This window comes from Chiloscyllium punctatum, chromosome 25 (genome assembly GCF_047496795.1).
Source record: "Chiloscyllium punctatum isolate Juve2018m chromosome 25, sChiPun1.3, whole genome shotgun sequence".
Classification (NCBI taxonomy): Eukaryota; Metazoa; Chordata; class Chondrichthyes; order Orectolobiformes; family Hemiscylliidae; genus Chiloscyllium; species Chiloscyllium punctatum.
In genome coordinates, this window is record NC_092763.1 from 55,556,056 (window position 1) to 55,578,709 (window position 22,654).

Sequence of the window (22,654 nt, forward strand, 5' to 3'; positions counted from 1 at the left end):
ATGCAGTTGGCATGCTTTCCTTTATTGGTCAGAGTATTAAGTACAGGAGTTGGGAGGTCATGTTGCGGCTGTACAGGACATTGGTTAGGCTACGTTTGGAATATTGCGTGTAATTCTGGTCTCCTTCCTATCCGAAGGATGTTGTGAAACTTGAAAGGGTTCAGAAAAGATTTACAAGAATGTTGCCAAGGTTGGAGGATTTGAGCTACAGGGAAAGCTTGAATAGGCTGGAGCTGTTTTCCCTGGAGCATCGGAGCCCGAGGGGTGACCTCATAGAGCTTTATAAAATCTTGAGGGGCGTGAATAGGCTAAATAGACGAAGTTTTTTTCCCTGGGGTGGGCAAGTCCAGAACTACAGGGCATTGGTTTAGGCTAAGAGGGAAAAGCTATGAAAGAGACCTAAGGGGTCACCTTTTCATGTAGAGGGTGGTACATGTATGGAATGAGCTGCCAGAGGAAGTGCTGTAGACTATTACAATTGAAACATTTAAAAGGCATCTAGATGGGTATCTGAGTAGGAAGGGATATGGACCAGGTGCTGGCAGGTGGGACTAGATTGTGTTGGGATATCTGATCAGAATGGACAAGTTGGACGAAGAGTCTGTTTCCGTGCTGTACATCTCTATGACTCTAGCTTTCAAAAGTTGCTTGGGTGTGGATGTTCGCAGATAAAGGGATGACTGAAAAATGGGACACCTTCAAAAATTAGATGACGAGAATCCAGAGACAGAATATTCCTGTTAGGATGAAAGGAAAGGTTGGTAGGTGTAGGGAATGCAGGATGATGAGAGAAATTGAGGTTTTGGTCAAGAAAAAGAAGGAAACATATTTCATTTATAGACAGTAGAGATTGAGTGAATCCTTAGACAAGTATAAATATACTTAAGAGGGAAATCAGGAGGGCAAAAAAATGGAGACGTGAGATAGTTTTGGCAAATAGGGTTAAGGAGAATCCACAGGAAAGTTTTAAGGACAAAAGGTTAATTAGGGAAAGAATAGTGCCCCTCAAGGATCAGCAAGGCAGCCTATGTATGGAACCACAGGAGATGGGAAGATACTAAACAGGTATTTTGCATCAGTGATTACTGTGAAGAAGGACATGGAAGATTTGGAATTGGGTAAATGACATCTTAAAAATGTCCATATTATGAAGGAGGAAGTGTTGGATGTTTTAAAATACCTAAAGATAAATAAATCCCCAGGATCTGATCAGGTGTACCCTTGAACTCTCTGGGAAGCTAGGGAAGTGATCGCTGGGCCCCTTGCTGAGATAATTGTATCATCGATAGTCACCGCTGAGGTGCCGGAAGACTAGACATTGTTTAACGTGATGCCACTGCTTAAGAAAGGTAGTCAGTAACTATAGACCAGTGAGCCTGACATTTAGTGGTGGACAAGATGTTGAAGGGAGTGCTGAGGAACAAGATGTACGTGCATTTGGATAGACAAGGTCAGATTAGGGATAATCAACATGGTCTTATGCGTGGGAAATGATGTCTCATGAATTTGATTGAGTATTTTGAAGAACTAACAAAGAGGATTGATGAGGGCAGATTTCAGTAAGGCATTTGATAAGTTTCAACATGGAAGACTGGTTAGCAAACTTAGATCCACATGGAATGAAGGGAAAATTAGCCACTTGGCTATAGAGCTGGCTCAATGGTCGAAGACAGATGGTAATGGTTGAGGGTTGCTTTTCAGACTGGAGGCCTGTGACCAGTGGTGTGCCAGAAGGATCGATGCTGGGTCCGCTGCTTTTCATCATTTATATAAATGGTTTGGTGTGAACATATGAGGTATAGTTAGTAAATTTACAGATAGACAATAGGTGCAGGAGTAGGCCATTCTGCCCTTCGAGCCTGCACCACCATTCAATATGATCATGGCTGATCATCCTTAATCAGTATCCTGTTCCTGCCTTATCTCCATAACCCTTGATTTCACTATCTTTGAGAGCTCTATCCAACTCTTTCTTAAATGAATCCAGAGACTGGGCCTCCACCGCCCTCTGGGGCAGAACATTCCACACAGCCACCACTCTCTGGGTGAAGAAGTTTCTCCTCATCTCTGTCCTAAATGGTCTACCTCATATTTTTAAGCTGTGTCCTCTGGTTCGGGACTCACTCATCAGCGGAAACATGTTTCCTGCCTTCAGAGTATCCAGTCCTTTAATAATCTTATGTCTCGATCAGATCCCCTCTCAGTCTTCGAAACTCAAGGGTATACAAACCCAATCGCTCCAATCTTTCAATGTAAGGTAGTCCCGCCATTCCAGGAATTGACCTCGTGAACCTACGCTGCACTCCCTCAATAGCCAGAATGTCTTTCCTCAAATTTGGAGACCAGAACTGCACACACTACTCGAGGTGTGGTCTCACCAGGGCCCTGTACAGCTGCAGAAGCACCTCTTTGCTTCTATACTCGATCCCTCTTGTTATGAAGGCCAGAATGCTATTAGCCTTCTTCACTACCTGCTGTACCTGCATGCTTACCTTCATTGACTGGTGTACAAGAACACCCAGATCTCTTTGTACTGCCCCTTTACCTAAATTGACTCCACTTAGGTAATAATCTGCCTTCCTGTTCTTGCCACCAAAGTGAATAACCATACACTTATCCACATTAAACTACATCTGCCATTCATCTGACCACTCACCTAACTTGTCCAGGTCACCCTGTAATCTCCTAACATCCTCATCACCCTGCCACCCAGCTTAGTATCATCAGAAAATTTGCTAATGTTATTGCTAATACCATCTTCTGTATCATGAACATATATTGTAAAAAGCTGCGGTCCTAGTACTGATCCCTGCGGTACCCCACTGGTCACTGCCTGCCATTCTGAAATTGAGACATTTATCACTACTCTTTGTCTCCTATCAGCCAACCAACTTTCAATCCAAATTAGTACTTTGCTCCCAATACCCTGCGCCCTAATTTTGCTCACTAACCTCCTATGTGGGACTGTATAAAAGCTTTCTGAAAGTCCAGGTACACTACATCTACTGGATCTCCCTCATCCATCTTCAGAGTTACATCCTCAAAAAATTCCAGAAGATTAGTCAAGCATGATTTCCCCTTCATAAATCCATGCTGACTCTAACCTATCCCGTTACTACTATCCAGATGTGTCATAATATCATCCTTTATAATAGACTCCAGCATCTTTCCCACCACTGAAGTCAGACTAACTGGTCTATAATTTCCTGCTTACTCTCTCCCACCTTTCTTAAAAAGTGGTACAACATTAGCCACCCTCCAATCCACAGGAACTGATCCCGAATCTATCGAACTCTGGAAAATAATCACCAACGCATCTACGATTTCTCGAGTCACCTCCTTCAGTACCCTGGGATGTAGACCATCAGGCCCCAGGGACTTATTAACCTTCAGACCTAACAGTCTCTCCAACACCAATTCCTGGCAAATAGAAATTCCCTTAAGTTCAGGTCCTTCAAGCCACTGTTACCTCTGGGAGATTGCTTGTGTCTTCCCCAGTGAACACAGATCTGAAGTACCAATTCAATTCTTCTGCCATTTCTTTGTTCCCCGTAGTATATTCCCCTGTTTGTCTTGAAGGGCCCAATTTTAGTCTAAAAAAGCTTTTACTATCCTCCTTTATATTATTGGCCAGTTTACCTTCGTACCTCATTTTTTCTCTGCACATTGACACCAAAATTGAAGGTGTAGTGGGCAGTGAAGAAGGTTACCTCAGTGTACAACAGAATCTCGATCAGATGGTCTAATGGGCCGAGGAGTGGAAGATGGAGTTTAATTTAGATAAATGCAATGTGCTGTATTTTGGAAAAGCAATTCAGAGCAGGATGTGTACACTTAATGGTAAGGTCCTGGTGAGTGTTGCTGAACAAAGAGACCTTGGAGTTCAGGTTCACAGTTCCTTGAAAGTGGAGTCTCAGGTAGATAGGATAGTGAAAAGAAGGCGTTTGGCATGCTTTCCTTTACAAGGATGTGGCCAGGCTTGGAGTGTTTGAGCTACAGGGAGAGACGGAATAGTCTCAAGCTGTTTTCCCTGGACCGTCAGAGGCTGAGGGGTGACCTTTTATGAAATCATGAGGGGCATGGATAGGGTATATAGACAAGGTCTTTTCCCTGGTTGGGGCAGTCCAGAATTATAGGGCATAGGTTTAGGGTGAGAGGGGAAAGATTTAAATGGACCTAAGGGGCAGTATTTTCACACAAAAGGTGTTGCATGTATGGAATGAGCTTCCAGAGGAAGTGGTGGAGAGTGGTACAATTACAATATTTAAAAGGCATCTGGTTGGGTACATGAATAGGAAAGGTCAAGTGTCGGAAATGGGGTTTGATTAATTTAAGATATATGGTCGGCATGGACGAGTTGGACTGAAGGGTCTGTTTCTATGCTGTACATCTCTATGGCTCTATGTGAATATCCAAATTAAAGTAGAAGAAGACCATTCAACCCCTTTAGCTCCACCAATCAAGAATACTAATTTAATTGTGGCCACAATTCCACATTCCCAACAACAATTTACTTTCTTATTTATCAAAGATCTATCTCCCTCTGCCTTAAAAATATTCAATGGCCACCTCCACTCCTCTGTTCACTGTCAAGCCTTGTGTTTTTTTTAACTGATTATCCATGGTTGCCTTTTCCCATCAAGTATCAAACAGTAAAGATTAGAAACAACAATAGTTGAATAACATTTGCCTTTGTAGTCAAAGTATGCCAAGTTGTAATATTCCAACAATTATCTCAGCTGCAATCAACCAACTCAACACTGGTCATTACATGGCACCATCACTGGAGGAAGAACAGGGACAGGGTGGTAGGAGGGATGAAGGAGATGCTTTGGGAGGTGTTTTGTGATCAGTAAATGAGGTTTCAAAAATTCATTAAAAGCTGTAATTTTTGTGTCTATTCAGCCAATGTTGCATTTCTGTACTGTGGTGGTTTTGCTTTTATTGGAGTTATAATATTTATCTTTAGTATCACAAATAGAGAAGCCATCTCAATGATAATAATACCAAACGCATTAGTGAGTCACAAAAAAAGTTAAATCACTTCTAATTTAAATTAAATGCCAAGCACTATTTATGGAAACATTCATGTTATGCGATTATTAAATGTCAGATTAATTTGTTGGATTAATGACATCCATCCATTTTGGGAGTTAGTGGACTAACCTGGGGGTTATGCCACATCTGGATAGAACATTTTCTGTCAAGGCCAATTTGTGAGTGGCACTTCTGTCCACAGCTGACAGGTCAGTACTCAATGATGACTGATATCAACTAATCATTTGGTAGTACATAATATTGCTGACAAAATTGCACATCTTCTTCTAACTTTTCTTCTGCACTCATCAGGACAATTTACAAGAATGCCAATGTAAGGAGAAACAAACATTTATAGTGTATGAGAGGAAAGTGCTGATTTGTTGGCAAGTGGACTCAGAACGGTGGTCATGTTACCAAGGATAATGCACCAGTTGGTGATGACTGACAGTTAACTGCCAAATTTTGTTTACATTTTAAAGTAAACAGATTGTCACTGGCAAGGTGCTGTTGTCAAGCCAAAATATAAAGTAAATGAGTAATATGTTAGATAACTTTCAGCACTGGGGTGACTCAAGGTATTAAGCTAGCCATCTCAAAGACTAGGAAATTGTATTAAATAGGAAGCCATTTTAGATGTTCACAACGGGCAAGGTACTGACAATACCTAACCAGTCCACAGTTATAAAATTCCTGATACCATGTTCAGCCTGGGGCAACATTTGATAGATAATCATAGCGTGTGAATAGTTATACCAGCAACTGATTCAAGTTTGTCACTTGGGCTCAAAGTGTAGCACAACTGCAGGAACGAGAAGCAATATATATGTATATATTGTATAGATATATAAATTAATAGATACACAATGTCCCCTTCTTTGCAGTCAGGAAGAACTTACATAGGCAGTACATCTATTTCAATTCAGCAAAATAGGTTTTGTTCATTCAGTTATCAAGGCAATGTGCTGACCAATCAGAATTACCCTGCTTGATTTCAAGTTCAAACAAAATGTAACAAGTCAATTGTCAGTCATCATTAACTGGTGCATTCTTCGTGGCAATGTCTCTGGCAAACAGAGTCCACTTGGCAATCAATCAGCATACTCATCCATATATATAACTTTCCCCTTACATTGGTATTGTGAATTGTCCTTGTGAGTGTATGCTAAAAAGTTTCAACTAAAAGCATTATTTTTCAGCAATGCTGATATCTTTCCTTTTGGTGGGCTTTCTTTTTTGTCACCTATGTTTCCACACCTTTAACTATTGCTTTTCTGTAGACATTCCAGTCAGAAGTGAAAACATCCCATACATTCACTTTGCTCACAGTCAAATTAAGGTCTCACTTCACTTGTATATTGCAGACTTGGGAGACCTGTTCTGGATTATTCTTTTTATCCTTTCTCTTCTCATACCTAATGAGGTAGATGAAATTTGTGCTTACATCTGTTTCCATCGGTACCAAAGGCTGTAGCTTGAGGGGCACCACTCTGCATCAACCATTGCAGATCAGAAGACTCCATGACATTTACTGTCTGCCATCAGCATATTAGAATGGTTTAGAGGCTAATAATCGCAAATGCGCTATGGCCATCAAGTCCTTGAGTAGAACTCGAACCTAAACCTCTGGTTCAGAGGCAGCATTACTACCAAACCAACCCCAGAGCCATAGGAACGTTCAGCTTATCATGTAACTGAATAAACCAACCACCCATTTTAATCACACTTTCTAGCATCTGGTCTGTAGCCTTCTAGGTTACAGCAGTTTGGATGCTGATCCAGCTTCCTTTTAAATGAGTTGAGAATTTCTGCCTCAACTCCCAGACATAGCAGTGAGTTCCCGATACATATCACTCTCAAGTTGAATTTTTTTATTCTTCCTCAAATTCTTCTACCAATCACCCTTAAATTTGTGCCTTCAGGTATTTGACTTCTCCTTTTGCAAAAGCAGATCTTCCCTATCAGCTTAATCCAAGCCCCTCATCACTTTGTGCACTCAATACTTCCCAACCCCACAGCCTCCTATATTCTAAGTGAATCAATCCTAGCTTACCAATGGGTCCTCATAGCTGTAGTATTCCAGCTCTGGCAACCTTTCGTTAATCTCCTCTATACCCCTCTCAAGCAATAATATCCTTCCTGCAATACCCAGGACTGTACAGAAAACTGTACTCTGTGGCCTGAACAGTATCAGAGATAGTTCAAGCATTACATCCCTGCTTTTATACTCAATACTTGACCTAATCAAGAAAAGTAAACCAAATGCCTCTTTAACAACTTATCTACTCAGCCCAGTTCAAAGCCATATTATTCACTACCAACAATCTAGCATATTTTTGTGTCATCTGCAATTTTGCTAAGCATGCCTCCCATACTTGAGGCTAACTTATGAATATACACCCCAAGCAACAAAGGACCCAAAACAATGGAACGCCACTGGAGACTGCTTTCAATTCACAAAAACATTAGGGGACTTTGTTTCCAGTCATTGAATCAATTTTGGGTACAACTCATCATGATCTCTTGTAATCCATAGACATTAATTTTTGTGTCCAGTCCATTATACAGGACATTGTCAAATTCCTTACTAAACATCATGTGGACAGCATCCAATGCACTACCCTGATCAATCTCCTTGTTAATTCTGCAAATAAATAAGTTACTTATGAAGACGCAATCTTCCCTTAACCAAACCATGCTGCCTAAACTGCCTAACACTGATTAACCATGCCTCTCCAAGTTACTGTTCATCTTATCTTTCAATATGTATTCTGGGTGTAAGTTATCCACCATTGAGTTTAGACTGACTGACCTTTAATTACTTGGCCTATTCTTCGCCCTGATTTTGAACAATCGTATTACATTTGCAAACTTCCGATCCTCTGCTACCTCACCTGTAACTATCTGGATTTAAAAAATGATCCTCTGAGCAGCTGTTATTTCCTCCTTGACTTCCTTTAGCTGCCTGGGATACAATTCATCTAGCCCTGGTTATTTTCCCAGTTTCAAGGAAACCAGTCCATCTAGCAGTTCCCTTCTCATTATGTTTATTAAATATTACACGATTTTCCTATTTAACTAGAATATTTACATATTCTAGTCTCCTTTGTAAAGACTGATAGTCATTGGGAACTCTATCCAGATGTCCTGCATCCATGTACATGTCTAATAGGCCCAACTGTTTCTATAATTATCCTCTTGTACTTACTGTGCTGATAAAACTTCCACAATGTCACAAGCCCTTCCTTAGGATTATTGGAGAAGGGCAAATATAGAGAAATTGAAGAATGATCATAGTTCCATTTAAAACAGAAAGATTGATCAGTGCAGCAATCAAAAGCATAATCTCAAGAGGGATCTCTCAAAATAAAAATCTGACACATTCTTTTCATTCTTGACAGGGATAATTTACATGAACAGATGTGGGTGACATCTGCTTTCTTGAGTGATATCCAAAACGTCTGCCCAGGTGACAGCATAGTTAAAAAATTTGACTTATGATCTGGTAGAGAGCACTCTAGAGCAGGCCCTAGCCTAGTAGTGAGCCTGCAGCTGTGAAAGGTCATATTGTATCCAATACTTGAACCCAGAAAACTTAGGTTTTGCTGGAGATTCTGATGTGCACGAATTAATGGAAAAGGTTAAGCTTGTGTGGTTGTTGAAACAGTCCTGTTCAATCTGGCCCACAAAAATGATGTAACGGCACTAAACTTATCTATGAAACTGTCCTCACCTCACTTTTGCTGCATGTTCTCCCAGGCATAGAAATCGGGCCAGTCACAGATAAACCTGCAAAGCTGCCAGTTTACCTCCTGAAATTGTCTGCCTGTCCCTTAACCTACCTCCACGATACTTGCAAGTCATACTTGAGTTGGGACCGGTTTAAGATTAGTAATATTCTAAAACCTCCCTTGAACACAATCCAATGTTTGAGGATTGAAATTTACCCATTGTCTCTGAATCCTACAACAAGTCTATTAAAATTCTAATCACTATTTTGCCCACCAGTCATTATCTTTAGAAAAAGGAAAGTTTTTTTTAAACATTAAAATCAAATATTACTTGTTCAGCTCTGCTGGTATTCTAGTGCATCTACAGTAGTGCAATATAAATCAGAAGATGACAAACTTAATTTTGAATGTTTGAATTGATGAAGGATTCTACATAATAACAAGCTTCTGGCCACGGAAGACCAAGTCCATCTGCTTTAATAATTGCTTTCTTTCATGATGCAGTATATGAATTTTTAATATAGATCCAAATAACCAGATATCTCTTTTGATATCATCAGCTTGATTGCTTTCTTTTGAAGTTTCCTGTCCAACCACCTGCACTGGCAGACTGTCCCACATGTAGATCATTGTTTTTTTCTAAAAAGGGTTTGGCTGAGTTGCAGATTTGAATTTAGATCTCAACAGCTTCAATCAATGTATGAGGTTTTGAAATTATGCATCCAGAAAATATTATCACTTCCTAAACTTCTTCACAGAATCTTTAAAATCGTTGTAACGTTTCTGATAGTCTATGCTGTGCAAGAATGAAAACACCCACATATTGCACATTGCTTTATGTCGTTCAATCTCATTATATCCCAGGATTCAATTTGTAACTTTCTATTCAATGCTTCCCAGTAACATGATACAAGCATATGAACATAAGGAAAAGGAGTTTGTATCATGGTATTGCTCTATTCAATAAAATCATGGCTGATTTATTTGTGTTTCAAATTCCATATTCCAACCCACCCCTGATACAATTGATTTCCTTGTCTTACAAGAATCTATCTCCGTCTTAAAAATATTTAATGACCCCCACCTTCATGGCCATCTGATGCAGAAAGTTCCAAATTTGCACAATCCTCTAAGAGAAACAAATTCTCTTCATTTTGGCCTTAGAAGAGTAATCTCTACCTACTACCACCTAGTTCTGGACTCACCACATCCTTTCCAGATCCACCTTGTCAAGACCATCCATGATTTTATGCACTTCAATCAAGTCATCCCTTCCTTTTCTAAACTCCAGCAGAAACCAGCCCAGCCCATCCAATCTACAGGATAACCCATTCATTCCAAGTATCTAGTAAACCTCCTCTGAATTGTCTACAATGCATTTAAATAATTTCTTAAATAAGGAGACTAAAACTGCAGTGGTGTGGTCTCACCAATGCCCTGTATTGAGAGACAACTGAAGCATAGCATTCTTACTGATGATAATCATAGCGTCTAAAAATATTTCTGAAATGAAAAACATGATGCGGTTGTGCATTGTTTTTTACTTTGGGTATATCAATGAATTAAACCTGGACTTGAAACAAAATGCTTTCTAACGAAAGTTACTCTTTCTGTTTCCAGTATAGCAGGATTTTTATCCTTTCTTTCAGGTTAACAAAATCCCTATCCGATTACACAATCATAAAGGCATAGAAATGTACAGTATCGAAACAGACCCTTCAATCTAACCCATTTGTGCCAACCTGATATCCTAAATTAATCTAGTCCCATTTGCCAGCATTTAACCCATATCCCTCTAAACTCTTCCTATTCACATACCCATCCAGATGCCTTTTAAATAGTGTAATTGTACCAGCCTCCACCACTTCCTCTGCACCTAACTCCATACATGCACCACCCTCTGCGTGAAAAAGTTGCCCCTTATGTTTCTTACTAATCTTTCCCCTCTCAGCTTAACCTAAGCCCTCTAGTTTTAGACCCCCCCCCCCGTCTTCCCCTGTGGAAAAGATCTTGAGTATTCACTCTATCTATGCACCTCATGATTTTCTCCAAGTTAAGGGGAATCTTATAAACAGGTCCACTTTATGATAGCGTTTCCATCTCCAGAAAGGTAACCATTGGGATGAGGTCACAAATTTCCAGGGATTCTGTAGGGTACCATACGACCATAAGATATAGGAACAGAATTAGGCCATTCAGCCCATTAGGTCTGTTTTGCCGTTCAATCATGACTGATAAGTTTCTCAACCCCATTCTCCTGCCTTCTCACTGTAATCCTTGATCCGGTAATAATCAAGAACCTATCTATCCCTATGTTAATTACACTTAATGATCTGGCCTCCACAGTCCTCTGCGGCAATTAACCACCCTCTAGCTGAAGAAATGCTTCCTCAGCTCAATTCTGAAGATTTGCCCCTTCACTCTGAGGTTGTGCCCTCTGCTACCTGTCTCTCCTACTAGTAGAAACATATTCTCCAGGTGCAGTCTATCCAGGCCTTTCAGTTTTCTATAAGTTACCATGTGATATCCCCTCATCCTTCTAAACTCCATTGAGTACAGATCCAGAGTCCTGAACCCCTCCTAATACACCAACCCCTTCATTCCCAAGATCATTTTTGTAAACGTCCTGTGGAGCTGTCCAAAGCTAGCAGATCCTTCCTTAGCAACTGCTCATAATATTCCAAATGCGGTCTGACTTACCAAAACCTTATACAGCCTCAGCTGGACATCTCTGCCGTTGCATTCTAACCCTCTTGAAATTGCATTTGCCTTCCTAATTTCCAATCTAACTTGCATGTTAATCTTAAGAGAATCCTGAGGTAGGACTCCTAAGTCCCTTTGTGCTTCAGATTTCTGAAGCCTTTCCCTTTTTAGAAAATAGTGTATGCCTCTACACTTCCTGCCAAAGTGTATAACCTCACACTTTCCCACGTTGTATTCCATTTGCCATTTCTTTACCCTTATTCTGGTCTGTCCAATTCCTTCTGCAATGTCCCAGCTTCCTGTCCCTCCACCAGTCTTTGTGTCATCTGTAAACTTAGCACCAATGCTCTCAATTCTCTCATCCAGATCATTAAAGCATGTCACAAATAATTGTGGCCCCAACACTGACCCTTGCAGAACTACAATAATATCCCCACTCTCTGCATTCTACTATTCAGCCAATCACCTATTGACGCCATTACTTTGCCTCTAACACCACGGGCTCTTGTCTTATTTAGTTGCTACCTGTGTGGCATCTTGTCAAATACCTTCTGAAAATCCATGTGGATAACATACATTGGCTTTCCTTTATCTAATCTGTTCATTACCTCCTTAGAGAATTAGAACAGATTTGTCAGGCATGACATCCCCTTAATGAAGCCATGCTGACTTAGCTCCATTTGACCATGCACTTCCAAGTACTCTGCAACCTCGTCCTTACTAATGGACTCTCAAATTTTATGGACAACTGATGTCAGGTTAACTAGCCTATGGTTTCAAATCTTCTATCTCCCTTCTTTATAAGGTGGCGGTGTTACATTAGTCATTTTCCAGTCCTCTGGAATCCAATGATTGCTGAAAGATTGCCACCAATGCCTCAACAATCTCCTCAGCTATCTCCTTCAGTCTATCTACTATTGAGAATGTCTTCAAATATTAAGCCCAGTGACCTAGGTATTTGTTGCAATTGAAATAATTGTGTTTAAGGGCTGGGGTTGGACTGGAGACTGTGGAAGTTTTAAAAGTTCTCTTCTTCCAAGGATATGACAAGGCCAATGACACATTTCCCATTGCTATCCCAGAAGCTAGCTGAAACACAACCTATCGAGAAAATCAGAGTAAAAGATCAGGAATACTTGGATAGGAACATAGTAGGTATATTGGAGCACCATTTTGAAGTATTCAAGACATGTGTGACCGGTATGACAAGTTTTGCTGGTGTTTTCCTCTTGGGAGGAGACATCCCATAGGAACTGTAGGCCCAACACATTCAATAACACTTGGGTACAGCCATCAGTGATATAAAGTCAGTGTGGAAACTAACACAATTCTAGTTCCAGATTCAATGCTGTGGTTATCCTGTTCTAGTATCATGACAGGAGGTACAATGTAAAGCTTACATATGACAAAGAAGAGTTATAGTCCTGTATGAGCAGGAGGAGGAAGTTGTATGTTAGGCAGTGACCACCAATATTGTTCACTCTCAAAACTCCTTTCAGTCTGGTTGCTATCCAATTTTGGGAGATATCACGAAAGAGAAACAAGCACAACATTTCAACTCCATAACATTTCACAGTATGATATATAGATTGTATTACTGGAATGAAAGGTTAAATTATGCAGCAAGAACAAGTAAGCTTCCCTTTCTACTGACTCTCTTGTGGTTTCCCATAGCAACAACATTTAACCTGCATTCAGGCTAAGGAGCTCAAGGTTTAAATGGTTAAATTATGTAGCTAGGCAAGCCAAGCTTGCTTTGTTATTTTTGTTGTATCATGGGATGTGGATATCACTAACAAGTTCAGCATTGTTACTGTGGGAAAAGATCTGCCACCCAGCCTACCCACAGCATGGCCACACAGAACACAGAAAAGCCTGTCCAAACCATACAAGAAACACCCAGAGTACCTCAGCATTGACCAAACAGGCTGACAAGGGAAAACCAGACATGACCATAGTCACTCGCAGACCAAGGAATACACTTCCCAAGACAAACTGACAATAAGCTTTCTGGACCCCATAAACCCAGCTGTACCAAAGCCCAAAGGGCAGTCTTATACCCCAGTGATACCAAAGCCACACAAAGGACAGGTCAGACAGAGAGCCACCAAAATACCTCGCTCACAGGAGGGAAACCATGGAAACACCTTACCGCCAAGAAAAGGGACATTCTCACCTGCCCTCACAGAGAGCTGGAATCTCTTGATCCCATTAAGAACTGACTAATGCTGCCAGGATGCTTCATTGTAACTAGATTCAAGACATTCTTCTGATAACTGCTTTGCGTTTATCACCATTGTAACTGGATTACTTGATTATCAAGACTATTGTATTTTCCCTATTTTTAATTAGCCTAATTGTACAGTATTCTTATAAAAACTGGCTTGATTCTCGGCTCAGGGCAGAGAACCCTTGACCTACCTGGACAGACTGTCAGTTCTGTGTCGGCCTAGTCGATTTCTCTTCCAGCGATATCACTTGTAGTAAACAGCTGGTCAATTTCACCTGATCTGGCTTGTGTAGTCACTGTTCAATTGCGCTCAATTCTCCGACAGCACATGCAGTATGTTTGCAGCGTAAACTGTTGGCTCATGTACAGATTTAAAAATGATGTAGTTGAGGGAAAGATCAGAAAATTTGTTTTCTTGGCACTTTTATCATTCATACCCTCTTTATCACTATATTTGCCACTCCTCTCTCACACCAGGGAGAGGAATATTCCACCTACAGTTCAAAAGTATTAAATGTTATAAACCTCAGAATTGGAGCAAGGGCAATTAAGGATTGTCAACATCGAAATCCTGAGACTGAACAATAAAAAGGACATTGCGCTCATAATGTACTTTCCACATTATAACACGTGTGAAGTTTGTCTAGGAGATTAATCAATGGCACTGAATCAGAATCTAAAATGATGTGCACATAGAATTAGTCGAGGGCTGGAGCTTCAGGATTTTAACCCAGCAATAGTGAACGGGCAGTGCTATGCTACCCTGTCAGGGTGGTGTGGAGCTCAAACAGGAGCTTGCAAGTGGTGTTCCAAAATAATTGCTGTTCATATCCTTCCAGGTGTGGATCTCAGAAGTTTGGAATGTGCTTTCGAAGGTGAATCACCCACGCCTGCCCCTTTTCCCTATTTTCGTATGTCTTAACAAAGATGTATTTATAAATTTGTTAAAGATGCGGAATATCATTCTGCAAATCCTTACAACATAAGCCAATAAGAGTGGGAGAGATTCTTGGTCAGCTCCACAATGGAAAGTAAATTGGAGCCTTGCAATATATTATTCATAGCTACACGTTGCAAAATGTATATAAAATGTGTATGTTGCCACAGCAACTTGAATTCTTTGGGAGCAGATGTTAGGCTCATTTGGCTAGGGTGTTGATGTGGATAAGATTGCTGTCAACAGCATGACATTCAATTCTCTGTGCTGGCTGAAGTAGATTTGAAATCTGCTTCCTTCTCCCCCATTCCCATCTCCCTATTTATCTCTCAGCTCCCTTCGCACGCCACATTCCTGATGAAGGGTTTATGCCTGAAACGTCAATTCTCCTGCTCCTCGGATGCTATGTGACCTGCTGTACTTTTCCAGAACCATACTTTTCAAATCTGCCTCCTTCACCTATCTTTCATGGAAATCATGGGACTGTAGGTCAGACCCGAACTATTGAAGAAGGACCACTGGTGAGAGATTGTAGTTTTCCATGAAGTAATAGCTGTCTAATGTCTAAATGGAGTTATCATTTGTCATGCAGAAGTATGCTAGTATGCAGCTCCACTGTGACAACAAATGTATTGCAAACCTTTCCTTGCAAAACATCCTTACACACGTCTGTCAATAAAAAGCAAATAGGAAAAGAAACAATAACTAGTTTATTTTTCTCTCACGTAAGGACTGGAGACTAATCATTCAAGACAGAGAAATCTTTGCATTTTAGGTCCACTGATAATGATAGAGTAACATAGTTGCATCCAAAGTAAAAAAATGTTTGTGCATAAATGGTTTCAGTTCTAGATATTTTTTGTTGGCTAAGGTTTTCAATTTGGGTTTGGGACCCTGGAATTGCAAAAGTAGTAAAGCATGACCCCATCACTGTTTCAAAATATGGTTTATAATTAAAGATGATGTAGAGCTGCCAGTGTTGGATTGGGGTGGACAAAGTCAGAAGTCACATGGCACCAGGTGATAGTCAAGTGGGTTTATTTGAAATCACCACCTTTTTGGAGCAGTGCTCCTCCATCAAGTGAAGTGCCAGCTGTCATGTCACTTCTGACTTTATAATTAAAGAAGAACTTCTGTCATCCAAGTAGCAGCAGTGGATTCAGGGATAAGGTGAACTCAGGGCAAGCAACAGCTATCAATGAGAATTGTGAAGATTTTGGAAGGTAAGGGCAGGGAGGACTCCAAGCCCTAGGTGGACTCCCCACTCACCCCTGGGTTTCTGATGAGTCACTTCAGGTGTTGCTGGAAGCAGGGTCAACCTTCAGGAGCATTGAATTCTTTGCCAGAGATCACACAAGGCTCATCACAGGCCACAATTTGAGTGCTGCTGGTTAGTCTGTGACCTTATCAATGAATGAAAGGCTACAAGTGGAGAGGGTGATCTTACTCTGGTTCTTCACCTCACATCAAAACAGAACATGAAAGTTGCCAAGACAGAGAGGGCATTTCTGGAAGGTTAGGGGCGGCTAACAGTCATCATTTACTTTGAGGCGTCCATGAAATTCCAGCCCATTGTCTCGAATAAATCACTGTATCCGTACTTTCAGATAAAATTAATTTTTAATTTTATCTTAATGCAGTCACTAAACTATTTAAAAATGGGCAATTATTTAATTGAAGTACAGAACACAGGAATTTTATGCAAATATATTAGCCAATGCAATAACAGAAATGATTGCCATAAGCCCCTCGATGCTGAATTGCTGCTGTTCACAATTAGAAACATCAGATAAATGTAGAATGGAGTAGTGTTGAAAAACAATGCATCAGCACAAAGTATCAAATATAATTTTATTTATATTTTACATTTAAAAACCTACAAAGTTCTTTTTAGGAATTCCATCTGTTTGTGGTATAAAAATAAAAGATAATGTATGTCCATTCACTTTTGTGGTCACTTTAATGTCAAAACTCACAGGAATGAACTGCAGGCCATTACTTAAGAAACAAGTTAGTCCAAAGGTGAAGGCAATGCTCGGGGACAGGAAAGTGCCATACAGACCATGAAGTGTCTAGTTATATTCATGGTTATCCTGGAATTTGTAGTTTTCAACCACAAAAGCAGTTTGCCCAAGAGAGCTGATCTTAACTCACCATGTTGGAGAATGTGAAGAAAAAGAATCTACACTTTTCATTATCATCATTAGCCAGTGACCGTTACCGTTAAATTGACCTGCAGAGAATTAAAGACCAAAACAAAAGCAAAATATTGTGGATGCTCAAGATCAAAAATAAGAACAGAAAGTACTGCAGACACCTAGCAAGCTTGTCTGTGGAGGCAGAAACAGTGTTAAAGTATCAAGTTTAAGATGACTCTTCCTCAGAATTGATAAGCAAGATGGAAATGAAATGATCTTTGTGCTGTAAAGGCATGGAGTAGCTAGTGGAAGAGAATGGAATGTCAGGGGATGGAGGGAGAGGATGAGGGAATTTAAAGGTTATAAGTGTCACAGAAAAAAGCCCATGGTAATGGGATTGGGTGTCAAGATGAGATCTGTCCAAAGTGTTACTAATAGGTACTGATAGCTGGACATAGGTTGTCTACGCTGAAAGCAAAATTAAGCAAACCAGCTACTTCATGGAAGGCAGGGAAAACAAAAGGCAGGACAGAGTTCATCATCTGAAGTTGTTGCATTTACTTAAGTCCTGAAGTCTGTGAAGAGCCTAAATAGATGATAATGTGTGTTCCATCATTTTGTGTTGAGCATTGCTAGACCACTGCAGCAGGCCTACAATGAAAACATGAGCATGTGAGCAATACGGTGTATTAAAATGGCAAATGACTGGAAAGTCAGGGCCATGCTTGCAGACGAAGCAGAGGTGTTCACCAAAGCAATCACTGAGTCTATATTTGGTCTTCCAAAAAGAGATCTCATTATGAGCAGTGAATACAGCGGAACAGATTGAAAGAAGTTGAAGTAATTCACTGCTTCACCTTGAAGGCATGTTTGGGGCCTAGGACAATGAGGAGATTGTAAGTAAAAGGACAAGTGTTAGTCCTGCTGTGATTGCATGGGAAGGTGCCATACAGAGTTGTGGGAATTGTTGGAGATAGATAGGTTGGTAGGAGTGACAGGCGAGTGCACCAGGATTTTGTAGACAGAATAGTCCTTGCAGAATGTTGAGGGAGAAGCGAGGGGAAGACATGCCTGGTGATGGCATCATGCGGGGAGTGGCAGGAAAAGCAAAGTGAGCATAAAGGGAAAAAAAGGGCAGACAGGAAGCAGTGTTTGTAAAAGGTGGAAGAGGTTTAACAGAATTGAAGAAATCGGGAGAATGAAATAGAGTCTTTACAGGAAACTGAGTCTGAAAAAGTATAGTCAAGACAACTGAGAGTTGGTTGGTGTGTATTGAATATTAGTTGACTTTTTTTTTAGTAGCCTACTTGTGAAGGTTTTTTTAAATTCACAGGATGTGGGACGCACAAACCAATGTAGCAGAAAAAGAATTGTGAGAGAGTTCTGACTGGATATTAGCAAGGAATGTTTAATAAACCCACAAAAAGACAATCAAAATTAGGATCCATACAGGTATCCATGCCCACAATTATTTGGAGGGAATAAGTCAAGAAAAAATTGATCCGTGAGAGACGGGTGGTGGATGGCTACTCTTTGAGACTTTATTCTAGATAGAAGTGGCGTATCCTTCAACAGTCCTTGTGGGGGATTGAGTAAAAAGATTAAACACCCATCATGAAGATGAGGCAATTTAAGCCAGAAAGCTAAAGGTCGTTGAAGTGTCACAAAAAATCGAAGCATCAAAAATGTAGAAAAGACAAGTTGAGAAAACATACAGTCAAGATAGAAATAAATAAGCTCAATGGGGCAGAAACAGATTGAAACTATGGGTCTGCCATGGCATACCTGTTTGTGGATTTGGGAACGTAGAAGAAGACTGTCGAGTTTGGTACTATAAGGTCAGAAACATTATTAGAGGAAATAATCTCCAGAGGAAATGAGATCAGTGACAAATCTGGAAACAGGAACAGAGTTGGTCTGTGCAGATCAGTGGTGCTCCAAACAGTTCAATGGCCTGCAGAACAGTCACGTCAAAAAATGTCTCTGAAGAAAGAACAAGGTTCCAGGTAGACAATCCTTTACCCAAAATCCTCAGCGCAAGATGAATTTTGGATTTTGGAATTTTTCAGATTTTGGAATAAATGACATTTTCACAGTGAAATTTAAAAAAAATCTTACTGAGCAGAAGATGCATGTATAATTACTGTGAGCGCTGAGACAGAATTGATGCCTGCCAGTGATGGGCCACTCCGTTAGGTCACATCTGAGTGATGTGGGTCGAGTGGGTATGGAGTTGGGTTTGCATGCCAAACAACCCTTGTGATGGAGAAAAAAAACTTCATGAGAAAACTTTGGATTTTTGAGCTTTTCAGATTTTGGAATTTCGGATAAAGGATTGTCGACCTGTACTGTATGTACAATACACAATATCATTGCATCAGGAGATAAGTAGGGAAACTGTGAGGTACAACTATAAAATGATAACAATGTAGAAATCAAAATGCAACTTCAGTTTTTTAATTTTTCACTTTATGTTTTTAAACATTAGTATTTCAGAAACCTTTTCAGTAAAAACTGAGCAGTTCCAAATGAAAAATATAAAAGCTAATAAAGTTGAAAATCTCAAAATACCTAATCAATAGTTTGATTAATTCATTACATTGAATTATATAGCATCATACTTCATAACTTGGATACAACACCAAGTACACTTCTAATGAGAAATGAAAGGATGAAGGGAACATGAGTATTGCTTGAAAGACATTGACTCAATCATTTAATAAAAACAGGTAATATATTGCATGTTTCACAGAAACAATTTTAGAAAAGATTCAGTAGCAGTCCCTTTCAGTAGATAACAAGAACATTTTGATTCCTAACCATATGTTCGTATCCTAAGTCTGCCTTTCACTTCTATCCACTTGCCATATCTGTTTCTTTTACTCTTATACACAGCTTTCCAAATTGGCTCAAATGCATGAAATAATTTTATCAACTTACTGACAGGTCTTAACCAAATTTAGGGGGGAATCATTTTAAGAAACAAGATTGATAATGGTGTATTACTACTGCATATAATTAAGGGTTGATGTGGCATTCATGTACAAAATATCATGTAAAACATAATAATCCTCGAACAGCTGATTAAGAGCCAGAACATCATGCTGTTATGCTATTGTTGTTGAGCTGAGGAAGGCTTGTTCAGCTATCTGTATTTTTGCATACATTACACGTGCACACACAGTTGTTATTGAGAAACAAAGTCAGTTTCAGTTTCAGGTAAAACATTAGCCCTGAGCTTTTCAGGAGTTGTGCAATCTCCTGCTTTAACATCTGAAGGAGAGTATTAAAACTCAAGGGACCAATTTCTCAAGGCTATGAGAAAACAGGGTAACTTCTGTAAAAACCAGGCTCTCTATATTTACAATGGAAATTTGTTCTTTTTTTTTGTCTCAGTGACATGCTACTATTAATAAGCAGCAGTAATGCAGCCTCAGCAAAAAGTCTTTTTAAAGTAAATCACTCAAGTAGTAAAGACACAAACTTTTTTTGTTTTTTTCTGGTTGAATGTCAGTGGTACTTTTAGATAGATGTGAACGTTGCAGAGATCCGTTCTCTAACATATTTGGAAAAAACCATAAATAAATAAATGAAATATGTAGAGCCTTCTGCTTCATCGAGAACTTGAGTACTGAAATATGCCTGAACTTTTGATTCAAGCACACATCATGAACAGTAATTGCTAGTTAAGCATCTGGTACTCTAGAAAAAAAATGCAATATTTAGAATATTGAGAGTTTCAAGGCCATCAAAGGATCAAAGAAAACATATTCAGGTTGACTACTGCAGCCCATTTCAATCGAAAGCACTTAAAATTAGTTCAATCCTAACATCACTTCAGAAATTAGAAGAAAAACATAAAATCATTCAGCTGGTTGCATCATGAGATAATCTTCTTCTGTTTCAACGCCTGCAAAACAAATAAAAATTCGATCTTATAATGATGACTTTAGCCAGTAAAACTCCCAAAGAATTCAATGCACTAAATCCCAGTGAAGTTGACATATCACCTGTATAATTGCTTAATGGACTAAAGTTAGTGATTGCTTTGTACTAACTACGCAGATCATAAGACTTCAGGTTTAAATTCTATCAGTGCTTTTTTCAATTGCGTGTTCGATTTCAGTGCTCGACCTCATCTTTGATAGAACATGGAAAGCTCACTTGTGATCCCCAACACAATCAATTACAAAACAATTTGATTTTATATAATGACTTCTACATTGGAAAACATCTTAGGCCACTTCACAGGTAGTCAGTCAAAAAAATCACAATAAGTCAAAATGGCAAAGATTAAGTTTGTTCAAAGAAATAGCAACAAAAAGAGATATTGACTGAGGTTTAGGGTGGGAATTATTTAGCTAACTGCCTAGATTACTGAATGCAAAGAGGCCAAAGGTGGTGTGTAGATATTCCTGAATGGGTAAGAGAGTAGCATTAACAAAACCTTGAATCCATCAGTCAGCAGGGCTGTGGTGTCAGATTCTGCTGTTTGGCTTATCTGGAGATTGGAGCAGAATGGAAAGCAGCAGAATCACTGTCCACTTTGTAAAACTGAAAAGGCAATAAGGTGAGAGAATTCCTCAGGAAGTGAGTTCCAATTTTTGTGGAGCTTTGTAATTTTAGAAGTTTTTTTTTAAAAATCGTTCAATAATATTTTCAATGTGACGAACAAAACCATTTAACAAAAATATAATTGCAGGGAAAATGTTTTTTTAAAAAAGGCATCAGTTATAGACATCAAACCAAATGCAGAACAGATGTGAAGATCCTCTGATTCAGATTGGATAACTACAAAGGAACTTTAAATACCTTTCTGCTTATATACAGGATACAGTAAAGGTACTGCTAAACCTTGGTTTTCCTTCTGGTATGCAGCAATTAAGTTCTTCACTTTACGAAACAACCTCTTATGTACTCCAGGTGCAGTCTGTAAACACATTAAAACAAAAGAATATTCATGAAGAGGATAGAGCCAACATAAACATATTTCTGCTGTTTTAGTCAGCTGAAAGTCGCCTGCCGATTTCTCACCTTAACTGCTCTCCCCCAAAATGTGCCAATTATAAGGGTTACATTTCAAATTAGTGCTGCCAGCTGGTGGTCATGGAATTCGGAAGATCCCTGACATGCTGCCGACAGTGCTGATCTGTTTGCTTGAATGGCTGTATACATACTTTACATGCCTTTAACACGCTTGCCCCCTCACCTATTAACATATTCCACAACCCTATTATGTGTTGATTAACTGAAGTGTGGCTCTCTTTTTATTTCTTGCCTCCCAGTTTCAAAACATGTGTTACTAATATCTGAATCCTGTTAATACAACAAACATTATTGATGATCTGTATCACTTTTCACACTCTGCAAACTGTAATTATTTCAAACATATTTTCCTCCTCTAGTTCAACTACACTGTACTTGCATATTATATCCTCAAGAGATGCCATGACAATTTCTTTTTGCAAATGATTATCACATTTTCAAGTCAAGCAAGTTAGTTCAAAGAGAAGCCTGGTACCCTTGGCATTAAATGATAAAAATGGAAAGAAAGAAAAACTGCAAATTCAGGGAGTACAAAATAAGGACAGGAAATACTGGAAGGCACAGCAAATCAACCAGACACATGTAAGGAGAATAGATTGATTGATTAATATTTTGAAAAATCTGGGAAATCAATGGCAATACCACTTTGTCAAAGAGTCCCAATAAAAAGAGGGAAAGAAAAGCCATGCAAAATGGGAAAGCCAGAGCAACGAATAAAAGATATAATTATAGAAGAAAGAGGGGAGCCGGAAGGTAAGTGAAGACCAGTTTAAATTAACGTTTTTCTTTTCACAGTCTGTGTTTTTTTTTTGAACGAGGAGCGGGAACCCGG

General features: G+C 39.5%; 1 protein-coding gene across 1 annotated transcript in view; it reads right to left on the reverse strand.

The window, feature by feature from the left end:
- Positions 1 to 16,475: 16,475 nt before the first annotated feature.
- Positions 16,476 to 22,654, reverse strand: part of sh2d1aa (SH2 domain containing 1A duplicate a) — a 56,340-nt gene continuing 50,161 nt past the window's right edge. The window contains exons 3-4 of the mRNA XM_072595296.1: positions 21,589 to 21,706; positions 16,476 to 20,686 (exon numbers count right to left, since the gene is read on the reverse strand). Of these exons, the coding sequence (XP_072451397.1) occupies positions 20,640 to 20,686; positions 21,589 to 21,706 (165 nt within the window). The 3' untranslated portion in view covers positions 16,476 to 20,639. The remainder of the gene's footprint in view (positions 20,687 to 21,588; positions 21,707 to 22,654) is intronic.